Here is an 18,908-nt window from a genome sequence, read left to right as displayed (position 1 = left end):
ATGTTACTTACTAATCTAAGCTTAGCAGGGCAACATAGTCGTTATAACACGGGTGTTCTGTTTCATACACCTCGTGAACCCTTACAAGTTACCACATATGTTACGTATTTATCCTCGCATGGCGGGGCAACGCAATCGTTATAACACTGGTGTTCTGTTTCATACACCTCGTGCTCGCTTACGAGTTACCACGTATGTAACTTAGTGGGCGATTGTTTTTCTGTGTAACTGACAATTTGGACAACCCATTAGTCACCACTCGGTTGGAGCAAAAAACAATATTTATTTAATCCAAGGCTTACCTGTTATTTGTGTGATTGCAACACTCGGGTCACTTTCACCATTCACATATTGTGCAACCACTGTTATTGTATACACAGTACCAGGTTGTAAGCCTGACACTGTTGTTGCAGCATTAGGGGTCGTCCTGGTTGTGGTTAGTGCGGAAGAAACCACGGTAACTGAATACCCAGTTGCCCCAGACAACTGGTTCCATGTAACAACAAACTGGGAAGATTTAACTGAAGATGTCGTTATGTTGGTTGGACTGATAAGAGCTGGAGGGAAATATGAAAAGTTAATGTTGTTTTTCATTTCCCTGATGATGTGTCCCCGTATGGCAGACGAAACGTTGGATATACACTGTAACACTGTATCCAACGTTTATACCAGATGAGCCACTAATATATTATACATTATTTTGTTGTTGATCACGGATATAAAGAAATGTACAAGCTAACATCATTAAGGTATGGCTTGACATCAGCAAATCAAATGTAAACAGGTAAATTATCTATTCCAAAATAAATCTTTTGAACTTCATTAAGCTAGAAATTCATAACTTTTCAAATATGCCATCGCTGGCTGTCATAAGTCAAAACAATATATTCAAAAGTTAGACAACAAAAAGAAAAGATGCTGTAAAGTAAAGTTAACAACTAGTGTAAAGTAAACTAATGGCAAGTTAAACATACTTGATTGATAATTAATGTTCAATTGTGTAAACTAATAATTCAATAAACATAAAGCTACAACACATTTTAGTTTCAAATGTTAACTCAATATATGTTAACGTATGTAAATGATAGATCCCCCAAAAGATTATCTGATTTACACTGATTAAACATACTTCATCGATAAATATATATTGACCAACTGTATAAACTAATTATTGCATAAACATACCAGCTGTGGTGACCATGATTGAAGCAGATGCATTAATGTCAACTCCTAATCCATTTGTAGCAGTTGCAACCACAGTAATTGTATATGTTGTGTTGGGCTTCAACCCAGGCACGACACCATTTATGATCCCACTACCAGTGGTTGGGAGCGTGGTTGTGTTGGTTAATGTGTTGGTGGTTACAGTGTAAGCTACAGCTTGGTCGACTGACATGAAGCTTATGGTGACTTGTGCGACGGTCCGTGTAAGCAAAGTAAGGTTCAATACTTGAAGGGCTGTAAAAGTATTAAGTATTGGACTGTTGGAAGTACGCGCATTTCTGTGTATTTAACTGTGTTAACATCATTGTGGAATGTTTATACATTAGATTTGGACAGAGGTACAAGAAAGTATACATTGTTGTTACTGGTAAAATAAAACAACTATTAATAAAAAAATATATGTACAACATTCTGTTAGTTAAAAGTTGCAAGAGATTACTTTTTACATAGGTATCATATAAAAAGTATTACAGAAACATTCTGGTAATTTTAAAGGTTCTTTAAGATCACAAATTAAAAAATTCTAGATTGCTTTTAGACTTATAGTAGGCCTAGCAACACACACACATATATATATATACATATATGTTATAGTTTCTTCCATACTTTTTATAAGCTATATATATATACATGTTATAAAATATTATATATTATAAACTTACGAGTAGTGAATGTCTTTGGGCTGCTATAAGTTGAAAACGCGACGGTTGTGTTTGTTTCTACTTGGGCACGTACTCTAACGGAACATAAAGTGTTTGGCCTTGCTATCGTTCCTGGAACTTCTTGTGACGTCATGTTGGTGGTGTATGTTAAAGCACTTTGGTTTTGGCAAGTAACTGCAACAGAATGCAAGCTGTTTAGTATTTTAAATATCTCATGCTTTCAATTATTTAGAGATTTTATAAAAACAAGTTACCAACATTTATTTTGACATTTTTCAAAAACAAATAGTCTGACTGTAACTATAAAAGTAAAATTCAATTTATTTAACTAAGTATGTTTAAACTAGTGGGCTAACTCCACTTATATCCAAGCAATAAGATCCCTTGCAAAAGAACCTCACCCATATAGAATGGTATAAGACTATGAAGTTACCTTCGATTTGATATTGTGTGGCAGTCGCAACAACGGTATAGCTCACAATCACAGCAGTGGGGGTTAGTGTCACTGTCACATTTGGTCCATTGGGTGTAGAAACTGAAAGAAACAAAGTGTTGGAAACAAATAATATAGACCAAGGGATTCACGATTTTTAACATGGGTGTTGTCTTATTTATACACCACATGCTCACTGTCGAGTTATAACATGGGTGTCTTCTTATACACCAGACACACATGGTGTATCCATACACCTCATGCTCACTGTCGAGTTATAACATGGGTGTCTTCTCATACACCAGACACACATGGTGTATTCATGCACCAAATGCTCACTGTCGAGTTATAACATGGGTGTCTTCTTATACACCAGACACACATGGTGTATTCATACACCTCATGCTCACTGTCGAGTTATAACATGGGTGTCTTTTTATACACCAGACACACATAGTGTATCCATACACCTCATGCTCACTGTCGAGTTATAACATGGGTGTCTTCTTATACACCAGACACACATGGTGTATTCATACACCTCATGCTCACTGTCGAGTTATAACATGGATGTCTTCTTACACACTAGACACACATGGTGTATCCATACACCTCATGCTCACTGTCGAGTTATAACATAGGTGTCTTCTTATACACCAGACACACATGGTGTATTCATACACCTCATGCTCACTGTCGAGTTATAACATGGATGTCTTCTTACACACTAGACACACATGGTGTATCCATACACCTCATGCTCACTGTCAAGTTATAACATGGGTGTCTTCTTATACACCATACACACATGGTGTATTCATATACCTCATGCTCACTGTCAAGTTATAACATGGGTGTCTTCTTATACACCAGACACACATGGTATATCCATGCACCTCATGCTCACTGTTGAGTTATAACATGGGTGTCTTCTTATACACCAGACACACATGGTGTATTCATACACCTCATGCTCACTGTCGAGTTATAACATGGGTGTCTTCTTATACACAAGACACACATGGTGTATTCATACACCTCATGCTCACTGTCGAGTTATAACATGGGTGTCTTTTTATACACCAGACACACATGGTATATCCATGCACCTCATGCTCACTGTTGAGTTATAACATGGGTGTCTTCTTATACACCAGACACACATGGTGTATTCATACACCTCATGCTCACTGTCGAGTTATAACATGGGTGTCTTCTTATACACCAGACGCACATGGTGTATTCATACACCTCATGCTCACTGTCGAGTTATAACATGGGTGTCTTCTTATACACCAGACACACATGGTGTATTCATACACCTCATGCTCACCGTCGAGTTATAACATGGGTGTCTTCTTATACACCAGACACACATGGTGTATTCATACACCTCATGCTCACTGTCGAGTTATAACATGGGTGTCTTTTTATACACCAGACACACATGGTGTATTCATACACCTCATGCTCACTGTCGAGTTATAACATGGGTGTCTTTTTATACACCAGACACACATGGTGTATTCATACACCTCATGCTCACCGTCGAGTTATAACATGGGTGTCTTCTTATACACCAGACACACATGGTGTATTCATACACCTCATGCTCACTGTCGAGTTATAACATGGGTGTCTTCTTATACACAAGACACACATGGTGTATTCATACACCTCATGCTCACTGTCGAGTTATAACATGGGTGTCTTTTTATACACCAGACACACATGGTATATCCATGCACCTCATGCTCACTGTTGAGTTATAACATGGGTGTCTTCTTATACACCAGACACACATGGTGTATTCATACACCTCATGCTCACTGTCGAGTTATAACATGGGTGTCTTCTTATACACCAGACACACATGGTGTATTCATACACCTCATGCTCACTGTCGAGTTATAACATGGGTGTCTTCTTATACACCAGACACACATGGTGTATTCATACACCTCATGCTCACCGTCGAGTTATAACATGGGTGTCTTCTTATACACCAGACACACATGGTGTATTCATACACCTCATGCTCACTGTCGAGTTATAACATGGGTGTCTTTTTATACACCAGACACACATGGTGTATTCATACACCTCATGCTCACTGTCGAGTTATAACATGGGTGTCTTTTTATAAACCAGACACACATGGTGTATCCATGCACCTCATGCTCATGAATTAAAACCTAGACAGCTGCTTACGTGTTGTGGCATTGGTAAACGTTCCATTGAGCGGGGCAGAAGACATATCAGTGCTTGATGCGTTTGCATTGGTGTTGTTAGTGGTCCCTGATACTGTGGCAATCACACTGCCTTGTCTATGTAAATAGGTGGATGTGAACATTCAGTTTGCATTTTATTACAGTAGTGGTGTAGATTTCATATGGTTTGGCGCCAAACCTGGGGTGGCAGGGTGGCCAGGCCAACCCTGGAATTTCTACGCTGCATTAATCAGTAAACATTACAACCAATAAGTTAGATTTGCTTCACAGGATTGTGTGTCTAACTATATTCCTGCCTCCCCTGTGTTTTTTAAATTGAATGGTTGCTGACAGTGCAATGATCCTATGTGTGCCCAGTTTAATTCCACTTTAAATTGAAAGGCATGCCTTCAGATCTTCAGGCTGTTTTAGTAACCTTGTGATAGTTGTGTACATAGTGAATTTATTTGACCATAACAGTGTTATGTAATACAGTGTGATATCATATCTTTACAAAAAAAAGAGTTACCTGAAACCCAATATTTTGATCGAGTCAAAAAAGATGATAAAGTTTCTGAGTAGACTACTTAGTTGGGCCGATGATTGAGTAGCCAAGCTTGTAAACGTTGTAGAGGTTGGGTCCAGTAAAAGAGGATCAAACACTTCTAAACTCAATACGACCGAAAATGTGATCTCGACTCGCTCTGTGCAGTTAAAAATAAGTTTAGATGTGTTTGGGGTAAACCTCATGCTCGCTGTCCAGTTATAGCTTACCCGTGGTTGCAGATGCAGCGTCGGTAAACGATGTGTTTAGCATTCTGTTGGAACCTTTTGGAGTCAATACCCTTGTTGCGAATGTATATTGTGTGTTCGGTTGTAAGTTACAAAGAGTGTAGGCAACATCAGATGTGCTTATGGTTTGTACTAAACTTGATCCACGAAGTACTTGAATCTGAAAAACACAAAGGGTTGCGCTAATGAGAAATCTATAAATCCCAGCAGTCACTTATGGATTGCCCAATTGGAGTGCTTAAAATCTATCGCCACAAAGTTTCATATGTAGTAACTTGTAAGCGGGTACGAGTTGCATAAAAGTTATAACGACTGTCATTGCCCCGCCATGCAGGGGAAAACTAAGTTACATCCATTCATTTAAAAAAAGATGGGTTTAATTTATCTCTGGGAACATGAAAATAAAGCTCATAATATATAAGGCAATGAAGAGAAGGGAATTACCAAAATGACAGCCATTACAACTGTTTAAGTAGAAGTATGAGTTATATATAAATAAATAACATACCTGGTACAAACTGTAGGATGCACTTCTGTCTATAATGATAGTAATGCATTGTATTGACTTGTCAATTACTATGGGTGAGGAAAGAGTTGGCACTGGAAATAAAGGGAAGGAGTTAATAAATTGTTAAGTCCAAACTCTGTTGGGTTTTGTACGCCTCAACATTTTCGAGCCTGTTGTGAGGTTACCAACGGTTTTGGCGCGACCACGGTAGCGCATGTCGTGACGACACTGATTACGCGCGGGGCATCTTTCTTTCGCGCGTCTTTTTATCGTTGTTTCTCAATATTCTTTGTTTCACATTATCAGTCTCTGTTTGTAGTCGTTGTGTAACGTGTCGTTTGGCCCAAGTTAGTCTCGTTTGATAGTGTATGATTTCTACATAGTACACTTGTATTCTATATCGCAATAATTTATTTAATCTATGTCGTTACGTTATAGCTCACTGGCTAGGGTTATTACCCTTTATCCAAACAATAAAAATGTGATACCAAGTACAAAGGTGCGGAATTATTATAAGTGAAATGTTTAATTAGAACATGATGGGTTACCTGTGCATGTGAATCCATCTCCAATGGTCTGTGAGTTGCAAGCACAAGTAAAACTCCCAACTGTGTTGGTGCAAGTAGCATTTGTATCACAGTTTTGTGCTCCAGTTGTGCATTCATCAATATCTGTGCAGTTTAAACCATCGCCAGTAAACCCAGTCTTGCAAGCACAAGTAAAACTTCCAATTGTGTCTGTACAGTTTGCATTTGCATGACAGTTGTGTGTACCCAATGAGCATTCATCAATATCTGCGCAGTTTAAACCATCACCAGTATAACCAGTATTACAAGCACATGTAAAACTTCCTTTTGTGTTGGTACAATTAGCATTTGCATGACAGTTGTGTGTACCCAATGTACATTCATCAATATCTGTGCAGTTTACACCATCACCAGTAAACCCAGTCTTGCAGGCACATGTAAAACTTCCAATTGTGTTGGTGCAATTTGCATCGGAATGACAGTTGTCAGTATTCAATGTACATTCATCAATATCTGTGCATGTTACACCATTGCCAGTAAACCCAGTCTTGCAAGCACAAGTAAAACTTCCAATTGTGTCTGTACAGTTTGCATTTGCATGACAGTTGTGTGTACCCAATGAGCATTCATTAATATCTGCGCAGTTTAAACCATCACCAGTATAACCAGTATTACAAGCACATGTAAAACTTCTATCTGTGTTGGTACAAGTAGCAATTGCAGAGCAGTTGTGTGTACCCAATGTACATTCATCAATATCTGTGCAGTTTACACCATCACCAGTAAACCCAGTCTTGCAAGCACAAGTGAAACTTCCAATTGTGTTGGTACAATTAGCATTGGAATGACAGTTGCTGGTTCCTGCTGTACATTCATTGACATCTGTATAAAATTAATTAGTTAATAATAATTCAATGAAAAAACCCACGCTATAAAAACCTACCAGTTGTTGTGCCTGTAGCAACAGTTGTTGTTGTTAAATCAGGTGTTGTTGTTGCTGTTGTTCCTGTAGCAACAGTTGTTGTTGTTGTTGTTGAATCAGGTGCTGTTGTTGTGCCTGTAGCAACAGTTGTTGTTGTTGTTGAATTAGGTGTTGTTGTTGTGCCTGTAGTAACAGCTGTTGTTGTTGTTGAATCAGGTGTTGTTGTTGCTGTTGTTCCTGTAGCAACAGTTGTTGTTGTTGTTGAATCAGGTGTTGTTGTTGTGCCTGTAGCAACAGTTGTTGTTGTTGTTGAATTAGGTGTTGTTGTTGGGCCTGTAGCAACAGTTGTTGTTGTTGTTGAATCAGGTGTTGTTGTTGTTGTGCCTGTAGCAACAGTTGTTGTTGTTGTTGAATTAGGTGTTGTTGTTGTGCCTGTAGCAACAGTTGTTGTTGAATTAGGTGTTGTTGTTGCTGTTGTGCCTGTAGCAACAGTTGTTGTTGTTGTTGAATCAGGTGTTGTTGTTGTTGTGCCTGTAGCAACAGTTGTTGTTGTTGTTGAATTAGGTGTTGTTGTTGTGCCTGTAGCAACAGTTGTTGTTGAATTAGGTGTTGTTGTTGCTGTTGTGCCTGTAGCAACAGTTGTTGTTGTTGTGCCTGCTGCAACAGTTGTTGTAGCATTCGGGGCGATTGTTGTTGAAGAATCAGCTGTGCAGTTTAAACCATCACCAGTAAATGGGGAAGTACAAGCACATGTGAAACCTCCAACTGTGTTGTTACAGATTGCATTGCTATGGCAGTTGTCTGTACCCAATGAACATTCATCAATATCTGTGCATGTTACACCATCACCAGTAAACCCAGTTTTGCAAGCACATGTAAAACTTCCAATTGTATTGGAACAATTAGCACTTGCATGACAGCTTTGCGCGTTCGTTGTACATTCATCAATATCTGTGCAGTTTAAACCATCACCAGTAAACCCAGTATTGCAGGCACATGTAAAACTTCCAATTGTGTTGGAACAATTAGCACTTGCATGACAGCTTTGCGCGTTCGTTGTACATTCATCAATATCTGTGCAGTTTAAACCATCACCAGTAAACCCAGTATTGCAGGCACATGTAAAACTTCCAATTGTGTTGGAACAATTAGCACTTGCATGACAGCTTTGCGCGTTCGTTGTACATTCATCAATATCTGTGCAGTTTAAACCATCACCAGTAAACCCAGTCTTGCAAATACAACTTGTAGTTCCACCTGTGCTGATACATGTGGCATTGGCATGGCAGCTGTGGGTGCCTGTTGTGCATTCATCAATATCCGTGCATGTTATACCATCACCAGTGAATGGGGAATTGCAAACACATGTAAAACTTCCATTTGTGTTGGTACAAGTAGCATTTACATGGCAGTTGTGTGTACCCAATGTACATTCATCAATATCTGTGCATGTTACACCAGTGCCAGTAAACCCAGTCTTGCAGGCACATGTAAAACTTCCAGGGTTATCAACGCAGGTTGCATTAGCTGTGCAGTTGTGTAGCATTGGATCCAAGCACTCATCTATGCAGGATAAATACATTACAATGCATTCTATATAAAACATAATGATAAGCTTTACCTATGTTTGTACAAGTAGAATTCATAAGAACAAACCCAGCTTTGCAATCACAGCTATACGTTCCAACCGCATTGGTGCACACAGCATCAGGACATAGTGTTGAATTACCTTCGCACTCATCCACATCGGTACATACCTGAAAGAATAATTGAACCGATCACTGTGGGGTAAAATGAATGAATCTATCTTGGCCTAGTCCTGCATTGCCAATAATATAGATCCACTAATACCCATCAATTAATATACGGCCAATAATATACGGCCAATAATATATGGCCAATAATATATGGCCAATTATATATGGCCAATAAAATATGGGCAATATTTTATGGCTACTACGATATTGCAACTAATACAAGACTACTAATACATGACAAACTATTTCAATGTTTACCGTCCCGTTTCCAGTGTATCCACTTAAACAAACGCAACGAAAACTTCCTTCAAGTTCCACACACATTGACCTATTGCTTTGTTGGTCACAGTTGTTTAAAGTTGAGTTTGAACATTCAAGGATATCTTGGCATGTCCCATTCACATTGGTGTATCCAGGGCTGTAATATACAAATACATGGTTCATATTCATCATACGTTGTATATACATTTGCATGGAAAGGCAATGATTAAACACACTATTGTTGCATGTTGTGCCCTATGTAACTTGGTGGATGTTTGGATTTTCTGGATAGCTGACAATCTAGACAACACATTAGTAACCACTGGGTTTAAGCAATTAAATACTTCAGAAATCCTCCTTTGCTGCACCACTACACTGGTGTTCTTTTTCATCCACCATTTTCTCGCTTACATGCATGTAACTTTATGGGTGCTACTATTCTAGCGAACAGTTTGACCGTCCCATTAGTGAGTATTTGGTTAAAGAAACTGTGTCTTGCAAAAAGACACACAAAATACAAATTCACAACAGTAGCAGCATCAAGTTTTGAACCCGGTATCCTCTAACAGTGATCTTTTAACAACAAACCAGGTTGGTATTTACTTACCCACAATTACACTGGAAAGATCCATCTGTATCCTGACATACCTCCGTCCTATTATTACAGTTGTGCGTTCCTAACATACATTCATTCACATTAGTACAAGGTGATTGAGTTAAGTTATTTGTCCTGTAAAGTAAATATATTGTTTTAGTTTTATTCCCTTTTTCAATCAATAATTCAATACCTTTCATATCCCTCCCTACACGAGCATTGAAAACTGCCATGTATGTTGACGCATTCCGTTGTAATGTTATCACAAGTATGTGTGTTTGACGAGCATTCGTTAAAATCAACACATGATGCATTGCTTCCCATTGTATAACCAGTATTGCATTGACATCTAAAGAAATATTGATGAAATGTAACTTATTTATCCTCACGTGGCGGGGTAATAGCAGTCGTTATAACACGAGTGTTCTGTTTTATACTCCTCGTGCCTGCTTACAAGTTACCACGTATGTAACTTATTTATCCTCGCATGGCAGGGAAAGACAGTCGTTATAACACGGGTGTTCTGTTTCATACACTTTGTACCTGCTTACAAGTTACCACGTATGTAAATTTGTGAGTGATTGTTTTACTGTATAGCTGACAAATTGGAAACTTTGTTAGTGACTACAGGGTTGGAGCATTTATATTTAATGCCCAAGAACACATCTACGAACAATGGTAGCAGCATCGAGCTTTGAACCCAAACCTTCTGGTTGTATGGCAATGCTTTAACATTCTTCACTAATACAGTAAATAATGTTCAACATACATGAAACTTCCAACTGTATTGTTGCAGTTTGTGTTGATTATATTTGCACATGTAGAAGACACCATACATTCATCAATATCATCGCATAGTGAAGTATTCATAGAGTTTACTTCATAGCCAGAGTTGCACGAACAGGTGAAATTATTGAACAATGAAGTGCAGATTTGTGAGCATGGGTTGGATAAACAGAGATCAATATTTGAACAGTTTCTTCCATCACCTGAAGTGAAAGGGATCTTAACATTTGCAACCCTCTGTGAGTTGTAACCATTCAGTTTTATTTACTTTATTTTTAGAATGTTAAAAGACTATACCTACAAAGTACCATACATGGTAACTCGTAAGCTGGCATGAGGTGTATAAAACAGAACACCCGTGTTATAACAACTCTCATTACCCCACCAAGCGAGGATAAAGTAAGTTACATTCATTCGTTCAGGTAAAATATAACCTTTGATAGGTTTACAAACCAAATCATTTGTAACCTACTATGTTAATTTTACTAGTTTGTTGCCATTGCTTATTCTAATAAGGTTTATATTAAAACAGGAAAACTTTCTGTTATACTTTTCTACAAGTTTATATTTTGTTTTAGTTTTCTGTATGGTCTAAAAATACATTATAAACCACATGTTTTATTACAAGTTACCTGTAGTCCCTGCAGGGCAATCACCGCATGTTTGTCCCACCATTGGTGCAGGGTTATCTGTGCAGTTAACACCAGTATAACAAGCTGATAATTCACATCCATTCCTATCTTCACTGCAATCATCACCAACGTAAGCTTCTGTGCAATTACAACCAACAATCTGAAAAGGCAAATTCAATTTTAATAAGAAAAAAAATGTATATTGGCCCTTTTAGATTTGCCAGAAGATCTGCTTTAGACTTATAATATACGTGGCAGCAACAGCATATATATAAATATATTTTAGTTTTTTTACCAAAACCAATAATATTGCATTGTGACTATTAATTAGCTTTCTGAATCATATCATCCTATTACAACTAATAAGAGAGCAGGGCCATAATGAATGAGCACGGTTTATTATAAAATGGTTAAAGTGGCCAACCTAGTAATTGATTACAATTTAAAGTTTTGTGAGTTTTACAAATGTTAATTACGCAGTCAAAAATGCCAAACTTAATATGTGAGAGTTAAAAAATATACGATGTTTGAAAAAAAATTAGAAAAAAAAGGACTGGTTTTTGGAATGGATTCTATAAAGCCATTCGATGCCCAAAACCTTACACTGTAAGATTACATAACAAGAAATATTGAAAAACTTACAATATAGTTGTCACCACTGATGATTGACTCATTAAAGGTACAAGTCCCGTTGTTCTGACACACACACAACTTTACATTAACAGTGAGTATGGTCTCTTCACCCAGCGTATCGGTGGCAGATATAACCAAAGTTAGGTTTGTGACATCGGTTTGAATGTTTGCAGCAGATGGAGTCCAACTTATTAGACCAGATGCCGCTGTGGAGAATGTAGATTGATAACTTACAAAGTTTATTTTATTCAAATTTTCCTGAACACTGAATTTATATAAATTTATTTTCTAAAATCTAAAAAAATATCCAATATACATAACAACTGAGAGATTGCAAAATGAAGTATAACGAAGACAATTTATAAATGTCCACTGGGTTGGAGGAATTGTCATTAAGCATCTTGCTCAAGGACACATGCAACAAGAACAGTAGAATCCTAAAGCCTTAAAACACACTAATATACCAGCTAATAGCTTGTAATGTGGGTTTACAATTTTTAAAATGTTTTGGTTATGAAGAGTAAAGACCAATAATATATCCCCACATAAATATTGCAATACACAAGTAAAATATCTGGTACACATTACTTACCATCTATACTAACTCCATCAATGTTGGTAATGTTTGATATTGAGTAAGTAATGATGTTGTTCTCAGCATCAACTCCATTCACTTGTAATGTTGATGTTTCATTGATACGAACTTGGAAGAAATCATCCACAAAGTTGAAAGCATCAGCAATTGATATGTTTGGAGCAGTGTTAGCTAGGAAAGAAACATGGTCAATATATTAATTAACATTAGTTATGTATCATTGGGGGTGGGGTAAAAGTTGTAACTAGTAACAGTCGAAGATGTCTTGATTACATATAAATAATATACATGATTTTTAAATAGATGTAAATTATTTGATTCTGTGTGGCGACGACAGTCATTACAACACGGGTGTTCTGTTTCATACACCTCATGCCTGCTTACGAGTCACTCTGTATATAACTACTAACTTTGTGGGTGAGTGTTTTTATGCATGGTTGAAAATTTAGTCAACCCATTAGTGACCACTGGGTTTGTGACATTGTGAAATTACCAAAATTACCACTTAGAGTCTTGTACAAGGACACATATACGCTTGCTATTGCAGCATTAAGGTATAACTTAACCTACCATCAATTGCCGCTATACTTTCAGACGAACTGGAATCTGTTAAAGTAGATTGGCCAATGTCGCTTCTATTGGTGGCCAACACATCAAACAAACAAGTTGTTGATAATGTTGAATCTTTTGTACAGTTTGCGACAATCCCTTGAAAACGTGTTGTGTTGCGTTGTGATTCCACAAGATCTTCCAGGAAAGGTGGGGTGATGGTGTTGTTGGGGTTGTGGGATTGGAATGTATCATTACCACCAGTGTATGTGAACAAACTTTCCATTTCTGATATTTTCCCTGGAAATATTAAAAGTATGATTAGAAATTATAAACAATAAATGGCATTCAATTCTGTATGAGTGCTATCGTATAGCACGTCTGGAAACCTGAAGTTTTGGCCAGAGTTGGATCGTTACTCTTTTCAGTAGCATAACTAGAAAGCTGATTTTGTTGCTATGTTACATGTCATATTTACATAACATAAGTTTTGTCTTTTCAAATACGATAGAAACTAAATATAACAACAAAAGGAATTTGCAACGAACAAATAGTCATTAAAACAGAGTCGTTTTAGACCAACACAAGTCCTATTTTCAACTTAAACTAAATTTTTAAGGCTGACTACATCACTACTGAATATAATACATAGTTACATACATGATTCCCCAAAAGGGAAAATTTTAGATTCTAACAAAGTTCCGTTTAAAATATCGAGATTTGTAGTTGGTTGCAAACTTGTGTAATCCAGTGTGGATCCATTACGGAATTGAAAGTCATCGGTTACATCTCCATTCCATGCACCTGTGTGGTAAAACATATTCAATGTATGTAACTTATTTATCCTTGTAATTTGGGGTAATGACAGTCTTTATAACATGGGTGTTCTGTTTCATACACCTTATGCCACCTTACAAGTTACCACGTATGCAACATTGTATTAGTGAACACTGGGGTTGGAGCCAAAAGGTGTCTGACCCATGGACACATAAACCCACAATGGCAGCATCAAGCCTTGAACCTGTACCCACTGGCCAAGCGCTCTAACCTTTATGCTATGGCCACTACAATATTAACATACACATGAAAACCAACCATGCACACCAATAATAATGTACCAACATAAGCTTGTACACCAACACCCCGTCTTACCTAACAAACCAGTTGAAACTCCTTGTAGAACTGATGATCCACTAAACTCTAAGGTGAGGACAAATTGTGCAGATGAGACGATAATTTGACTTGAATTGGGAAAGTTTGCTGTATAAGTGAAGCCAGCCCTTGATAATGTGATGTTGCTTACTTGTATGTCAACTGTAAATGCACAATGGTTGGTTTATTTAAGGTTACAAGTTAGATGCTGTAGAGATATACTGGACTTGTACCTACAGTGTTGCTTGTAACCCCTGCAAGAATTATGATGATGTATTTTCCGGATTCATTTCATACATACATATGTATATATACTATGATATACATACATATGTATATATACATCTGCTACTATGATATTGGTGTTAATGTGGTTTTGTACCCAGACCATAAGTTACATGGTAATTGCAAAAGTTACATAGTAATTGTATAAGTTACATGGTAATTGCAAAAGTTACATAGTAATTGTATAAGTTACATGATAATTGTATAAATTACATGGTAATTGTATAATTCTAATGCATGGCTATATTTAAATAAGGTTGTTTATTTATATCTGTTCTACACTTTAACCACGAGTTACAACTTACTGGTTTCTGATATATTTGCTGTTACATCAATTCCGTCCACTTTTACTAACACCCCTGTACCATTAGTAACTGAACGGTCAACGTCAAATTGAACCTGAGGTAAATGAAACATATTGCTGTCTACTGTTTTATATATACTGCTATATAGGTACTAAATGGGCATGAGGTGCATGACATGCTGTTATAAAACTTACATATGTGTTATAAAACTAGTAAGCGATTACAGGGTCTGTGTAACAGAACACCCAACTACTGTCGTTGCCCCGCCATGCTATGATAAAATAGTTACATTCATCCATTCATCTCGATACAGTTTCCCCGGAACAACTTTATATTCTATTCATATGTAAAGTACTTACCACACCAGATGGTGATGCATTGTCTTTAGCTGCAAACGAAGAGAACACAGTTGCGGCGCTTCTGCTTCCATCAGCTTTGGTTGCCTTCTCAGTTCTACATTGGAATGTGAATAGTTCCGGTGCGTACACCATGTAGTATTCACCCAATCCATTGAAAGTATAAGTTGCTCCATCGGTGGTAGTCACGTGAGGATCACCAAACAACCAACCTGTTGTTAAAAGGTTAAGATAAAGTATTTAAACTTGCTATATGATGTAAATGCCCAATTAGCTAAAATTTGTAATAAAATTAATTTTTTTTGTTTATAAAACGAGTTTTTAAAATAAAATTTAGGAAAAGATAATCCAGAACTACCAAAAAAAACAGTTAAATTGTTAATGTATCATTGAACAATGTAAATGTGCTTTATCCAACTGTTTGATAACATGAATATAACGCATATAATTTATTGTGTGACTAATGTAACTGTTTTGTCTTATCATGCAATTATAAAAATATCCACTATACCAAAGAATGGAGGTCGGTAGAATCTGCATGATGGAGCCGGTCTCTGCCTTCGATAAAGTCTACAATATCCACGTGAACCACTTTCAGCACAACATTGTCGACGAGGTACCAGATCATTTGCTGCACAAGGAACATCATATTTAGTGTAACAGGTGATAATATTGAGGAAAATAACAAGGTTTGAGGTGAATAAAAGCTATTTGGTTGTGAGTCATATAAAATAACAGAAGTTAGTGAAATATATATTGTGATGTGAGGCTACTTTAGAAAAATCATTGACAGTTAACATAAACATACTAAATAAACATAAAGTAGTTGAAACAAGTTGTACATAAACTTATAATTAGAATAAAATTAATAAAAACAAAGTTTTTTTATCAATTCAATTAAAATATGCTTTTAACTGTAAGCGTATTCTGTCCACTGTCGGTAATTCATCTTTTTTAGGCTTCGCTACCTCAATTGAACAGACAAAAGTTATAATATTATGAATATTTATGACATTAAATTGCAGCTTACCAAGCGCAAGGTTATACTGCTGGTCAAATGATTGTTGATTGAAGTATATGGAGTACCATGGAATCTGGGATCTTTCCTGTCTACTCCAGAACGCTCCTCTTACAAGGCCACCACGGAACACACTCCTCCAGGGAGAGAAAAATCTTCTGGTTCTTCTGTAGCAACATCTGGGTCCCTGATTCCATCTTGCCTGGTAACAATCTCCATCTTGGGCTGAAATAAAGAAATCAATGCCATTTGTTTTCCCCACAATGGTGGCAACTTTAAAAGAGTAACATAACGTAACTTTGATCTCGAAAACTATAGTGAAGATCATGTTATTTAAAAAAATAAAGAGAAGATATTAGTGAAAAAAACATGCTATGGATAAAACAGAAAAAACATAATTACACCATCGAGTTTTGAACCATCTACCCTTTGGTTGGTGGGTACTCCAACCTTATCTGTTTAATGATGTAAACCTGCTCTTAGTTAAGATATAAGTAAGCCAAATTCATAAATACCTCTGTCTAAGTTCCATTCTTGTGTACTTGCTGATGAATAATACCTTGATAACCCAAAGTTGTTGATAATGTTCATCCAAAAGTCAATTGAGCGTACGTATCTTGGATCACGTCTTGCTTGGAAGTTAGTGCAGGGACATGTTGTAGAAAGGGGAGAATATGGAGTTTCAATGTCTTTGAGGTACCAATTAACGCAACTGCATCGTGAGTTTTGTGTGGATGTTTTACTTTGAGTAAGATGGTAAAAGTATTGTCCTTTATTTGCTCCAGCTGTATTACCTGTAAATAAGCCAAGTCATTAAAATACAAATTAGACAAGCCATAAGGAAATAGTGGGTTGGGGAAATTGCTATTAAGTGTCTTTTCCAAGAACACATTCGGCCACCATGGGTCCTTGGTAGCAGTTTTGAGCCTCGAACCTGTAATCTATGGCCTAGAGGCAAAGGGCTAGTTAATATGCAGTGGTGCTGAAAAAATGGGAAAATATCAAACCTTGTTGTTGTATAACTTGGTCTGGTCGGTAAAAAGATTGATTTTCAACAACAGTAAGATCTGCTCCATTCGTGTAGCCTATCAAGCCGTTATTGTTTGATCTTCTCATGGTATCCCATAACATTGCATCTTCCTTGTAGAGATATATCACGTATGTGTCGCAGCCATCTGTAGCTACCACAGCTTGAAATGTACTTGGCTGTAACAAGAACAAATATTGTCATAATTCCCCTAAAAAAATCACCCTTACATGGTAACTTGTAAGCTGACACAAAGTGTATGAAACAGAACACCCGTGTTATAACCACTGTCGTTTCCTCCCATGCAGGGATAAATAAATTACAATCATATTTGTAATCTTCGTTTGGGTTATTTAATTGCTTTGTTTATATACAATCGCTATGGGTAAAGCCTATGATGAGGCACGCCAGGAAACATAGACTTCAGGCAACACTTAGTCTATTAGACCTAGCATACTAGTAGTGACCTTAACGAATTAGTTACAATCAACAGGAGGTTCAGTGCTGAAAATTTACAAGAAATATTAATTCTTCAAATATAATTTTATTCCAAACTTACTTTAAATATGACTTTAAATCATATTTAAAATATACAAATTACCACAAAACAACTCAACTTACAAAATCTCTGAAACCAGGGAAACGCTCAGGATACATCACAACATTACTCCAAGTTGCTTTGTACACAAATATTGGGTTAAAATCAATGCTGTACTTTGCATCAATTCTCTTCTTAACTTCTTGCATGATCGCTTCACCTGCAGCATTAAGTGAGAACCCAACTTTGTCGTACGCCTGCAAATTTAGTTTAAGTTTGAGTAGATAGAAAAACACTGGCATTTTAACACTTTTTCTTTCTTTACACAGTTATGCTTAATATTATTATCTTTATAAACCATTAATTTAACTCTTTTTACAAACACACTCTAGACGTTCTAAAAGATATACAACACCGAAGACTTTACCTGATAGTAAACACGTCCTGCGTTTTGCTCATCTGGGTCAAAATCGTCCCAGAAAGGCGCAATCAGTGCAAGGCGTCTACTAGATGCTTCAGTCCCAAAATTTCTGAATGGTCGGTAGAGATACTGACTGTAGTAATAGCTGCTTCCCAGGTAGATCAGCCCGTTTGAAGTCACACGTATTTGGAAGTAGGACTTTAAACCAAAAGGAATCCCGTAATCCAACCTGTGATGCATGCAGTTAGATGTCGTGTAAATATAATACGTTTCTGCTGCGTACTTAAATCTGCCGTGTGATACAAAGCCTACAAAGGTTATACGCGATGTGGCACAGTAGTTATATAGCGCTCGAGATCGACGCTGCCATTCGTTGTAGAAATGCGTGTCCTTGGACAAGAATGGAAAACGGTTTAACTCATACGGTTTGCCAAATAGTCTTCGTGTTACAACGACTGCCGTTGTCCCACTACGCGAGAATAAGTAACAATCGTTTGGTTTTTGCGCGTTACTTGCATAAATGGTAAAGTAAACACTTGCGCATCTGTAGAGGTGAGCGGAAGTCACGCAAAGAACATAGTTCTGTCGGTGTGACTAACGTAACATTGGGTGGTCGACAAAACGCGCCTGCAATGCCTGATAAATTCGCCCACATTTTGTATTACAACAAGAAACGAACGTAAGCGGAAGCCTCGCGAAGCTAAACATACTTATACCAGA

The 18,908-nt window shown here is 37.2% G+C and overlaps 1 protein-coding gene across 3 annotated transcripts in view; it reads right to left on the bottom strand.

The window, feature by feature from the left end:
* The window catches only part of LOC149741066 (uncharacterized), a 59,956-nt gene that overhangs the window by 20,645 nt on the left and 20,403 nt on the right, over nt 1-18,908 (bottom strand). For all 3 annotated transcript variants that reach the window (XM_089891138.1, XM_089891143.1, XM_089891150.1), the window contains 29 exons: nt 18,195-18,417; nt 17,851-18,024; nt 17,210-17,408; nt 16,718-16,996; nt 16,215-16,427; nt 15,696-15,815; nt 15,188-15,396; nt 14,829-14,922; nt 14,239-14,400; nt 13,747-13,890; nt 13,108-13,386; nt 12,535-12,708; nt 11,952-12,148; nt 11,310-11,469; nt 10,661-10,880; nt 10,085-10,240; nt 9,904-10,026; nt 9,294-9,453; nt 8,900-9,035; nt 7,300-8,841; nt 6,378-7,238; nt 5,830-5,921; nt 5,304-5,481; nt 5,059-5,233; nt 4,531-4,646; nt 2,320-2,421; nt 1,887-2,060; nt 1,186-1,458; nt 303-557 (listed from right to left, as the gene is read on the bottom strand). In XM_089891138.1, the coding sequence (XP_089747264.1) occupies nt 303-557; nt 1,186-1,458; nt 1,887-2,060; nt 2,320-2,421; nt 4,531-4,646; nt 5,059-5,233; nt 5,304-5,481; nt 5,830-5,921; nt 6,378-7,238; nt 7,300-8,841; nt 8,900-9,035; nt 9,294-9,453; nt 9,904-10,026; nt 10,085-10,240; nt 10,661-10,880; nt 11,310-11,469; nt 11,952-12,148; nt 12,535-12,708; nt 13,108-13,386; nt 13,747-13,890; nt 14,239-14,400; nt 14,829-14,922; nt 15,188-15,396; nt 15,696-15,815; nt 16,215-16,427; nt 16,718-16,996; nt 17,210-17,408; nt 17,851-18,024; nt 18,195-18,417 (7,190 nt within the window). The remainder of the gene's footprint in view (nt 1-302; nt 558-1,185; nt 1,459-1,886; nt 2,061-2,319; nt 2,422-4,530; nt 4,647-5,058; nt 5,234-5,303; nt 5,482-5,829; nt 5,922-6,377; nt 7,239-7,299; nt 8,842-8,899; nt 9,036-9,293; nt 9,454-9,903; nt 10,027-10,084; nt 10,241-10,660; nt 10,881-11,309; nt 11,470-11,951; nt 12,149-12,534; nt 12,709-13,107; nt 13,387-13,746; nt 13,891-14,238; nt 14,401-14,828; nt 14,923-15,187; nt 15,397-15,695; nt 15,816-16,214; nt 16,428-16,717; nt 16,997-17,209; nt 17,409-17,850; nt 18,025-18,194; nt 18,418-18,908) is intronic.

The sequence above is a fragment of the Ciona robusta genome, chromosome 1, assembly GCF_009617815.1.
Source record: "Ciona robusta chromosome 1, ASM961781v2".
NCBI lineage: Eukaryota > Metazoa > Chordata > Ascidiacea > Phlebobranchia > Cionidae > Ciona > Ciona robusta.
This window is presented reverse-complemented; position numbering and strand designations above follow the sequence as displayed.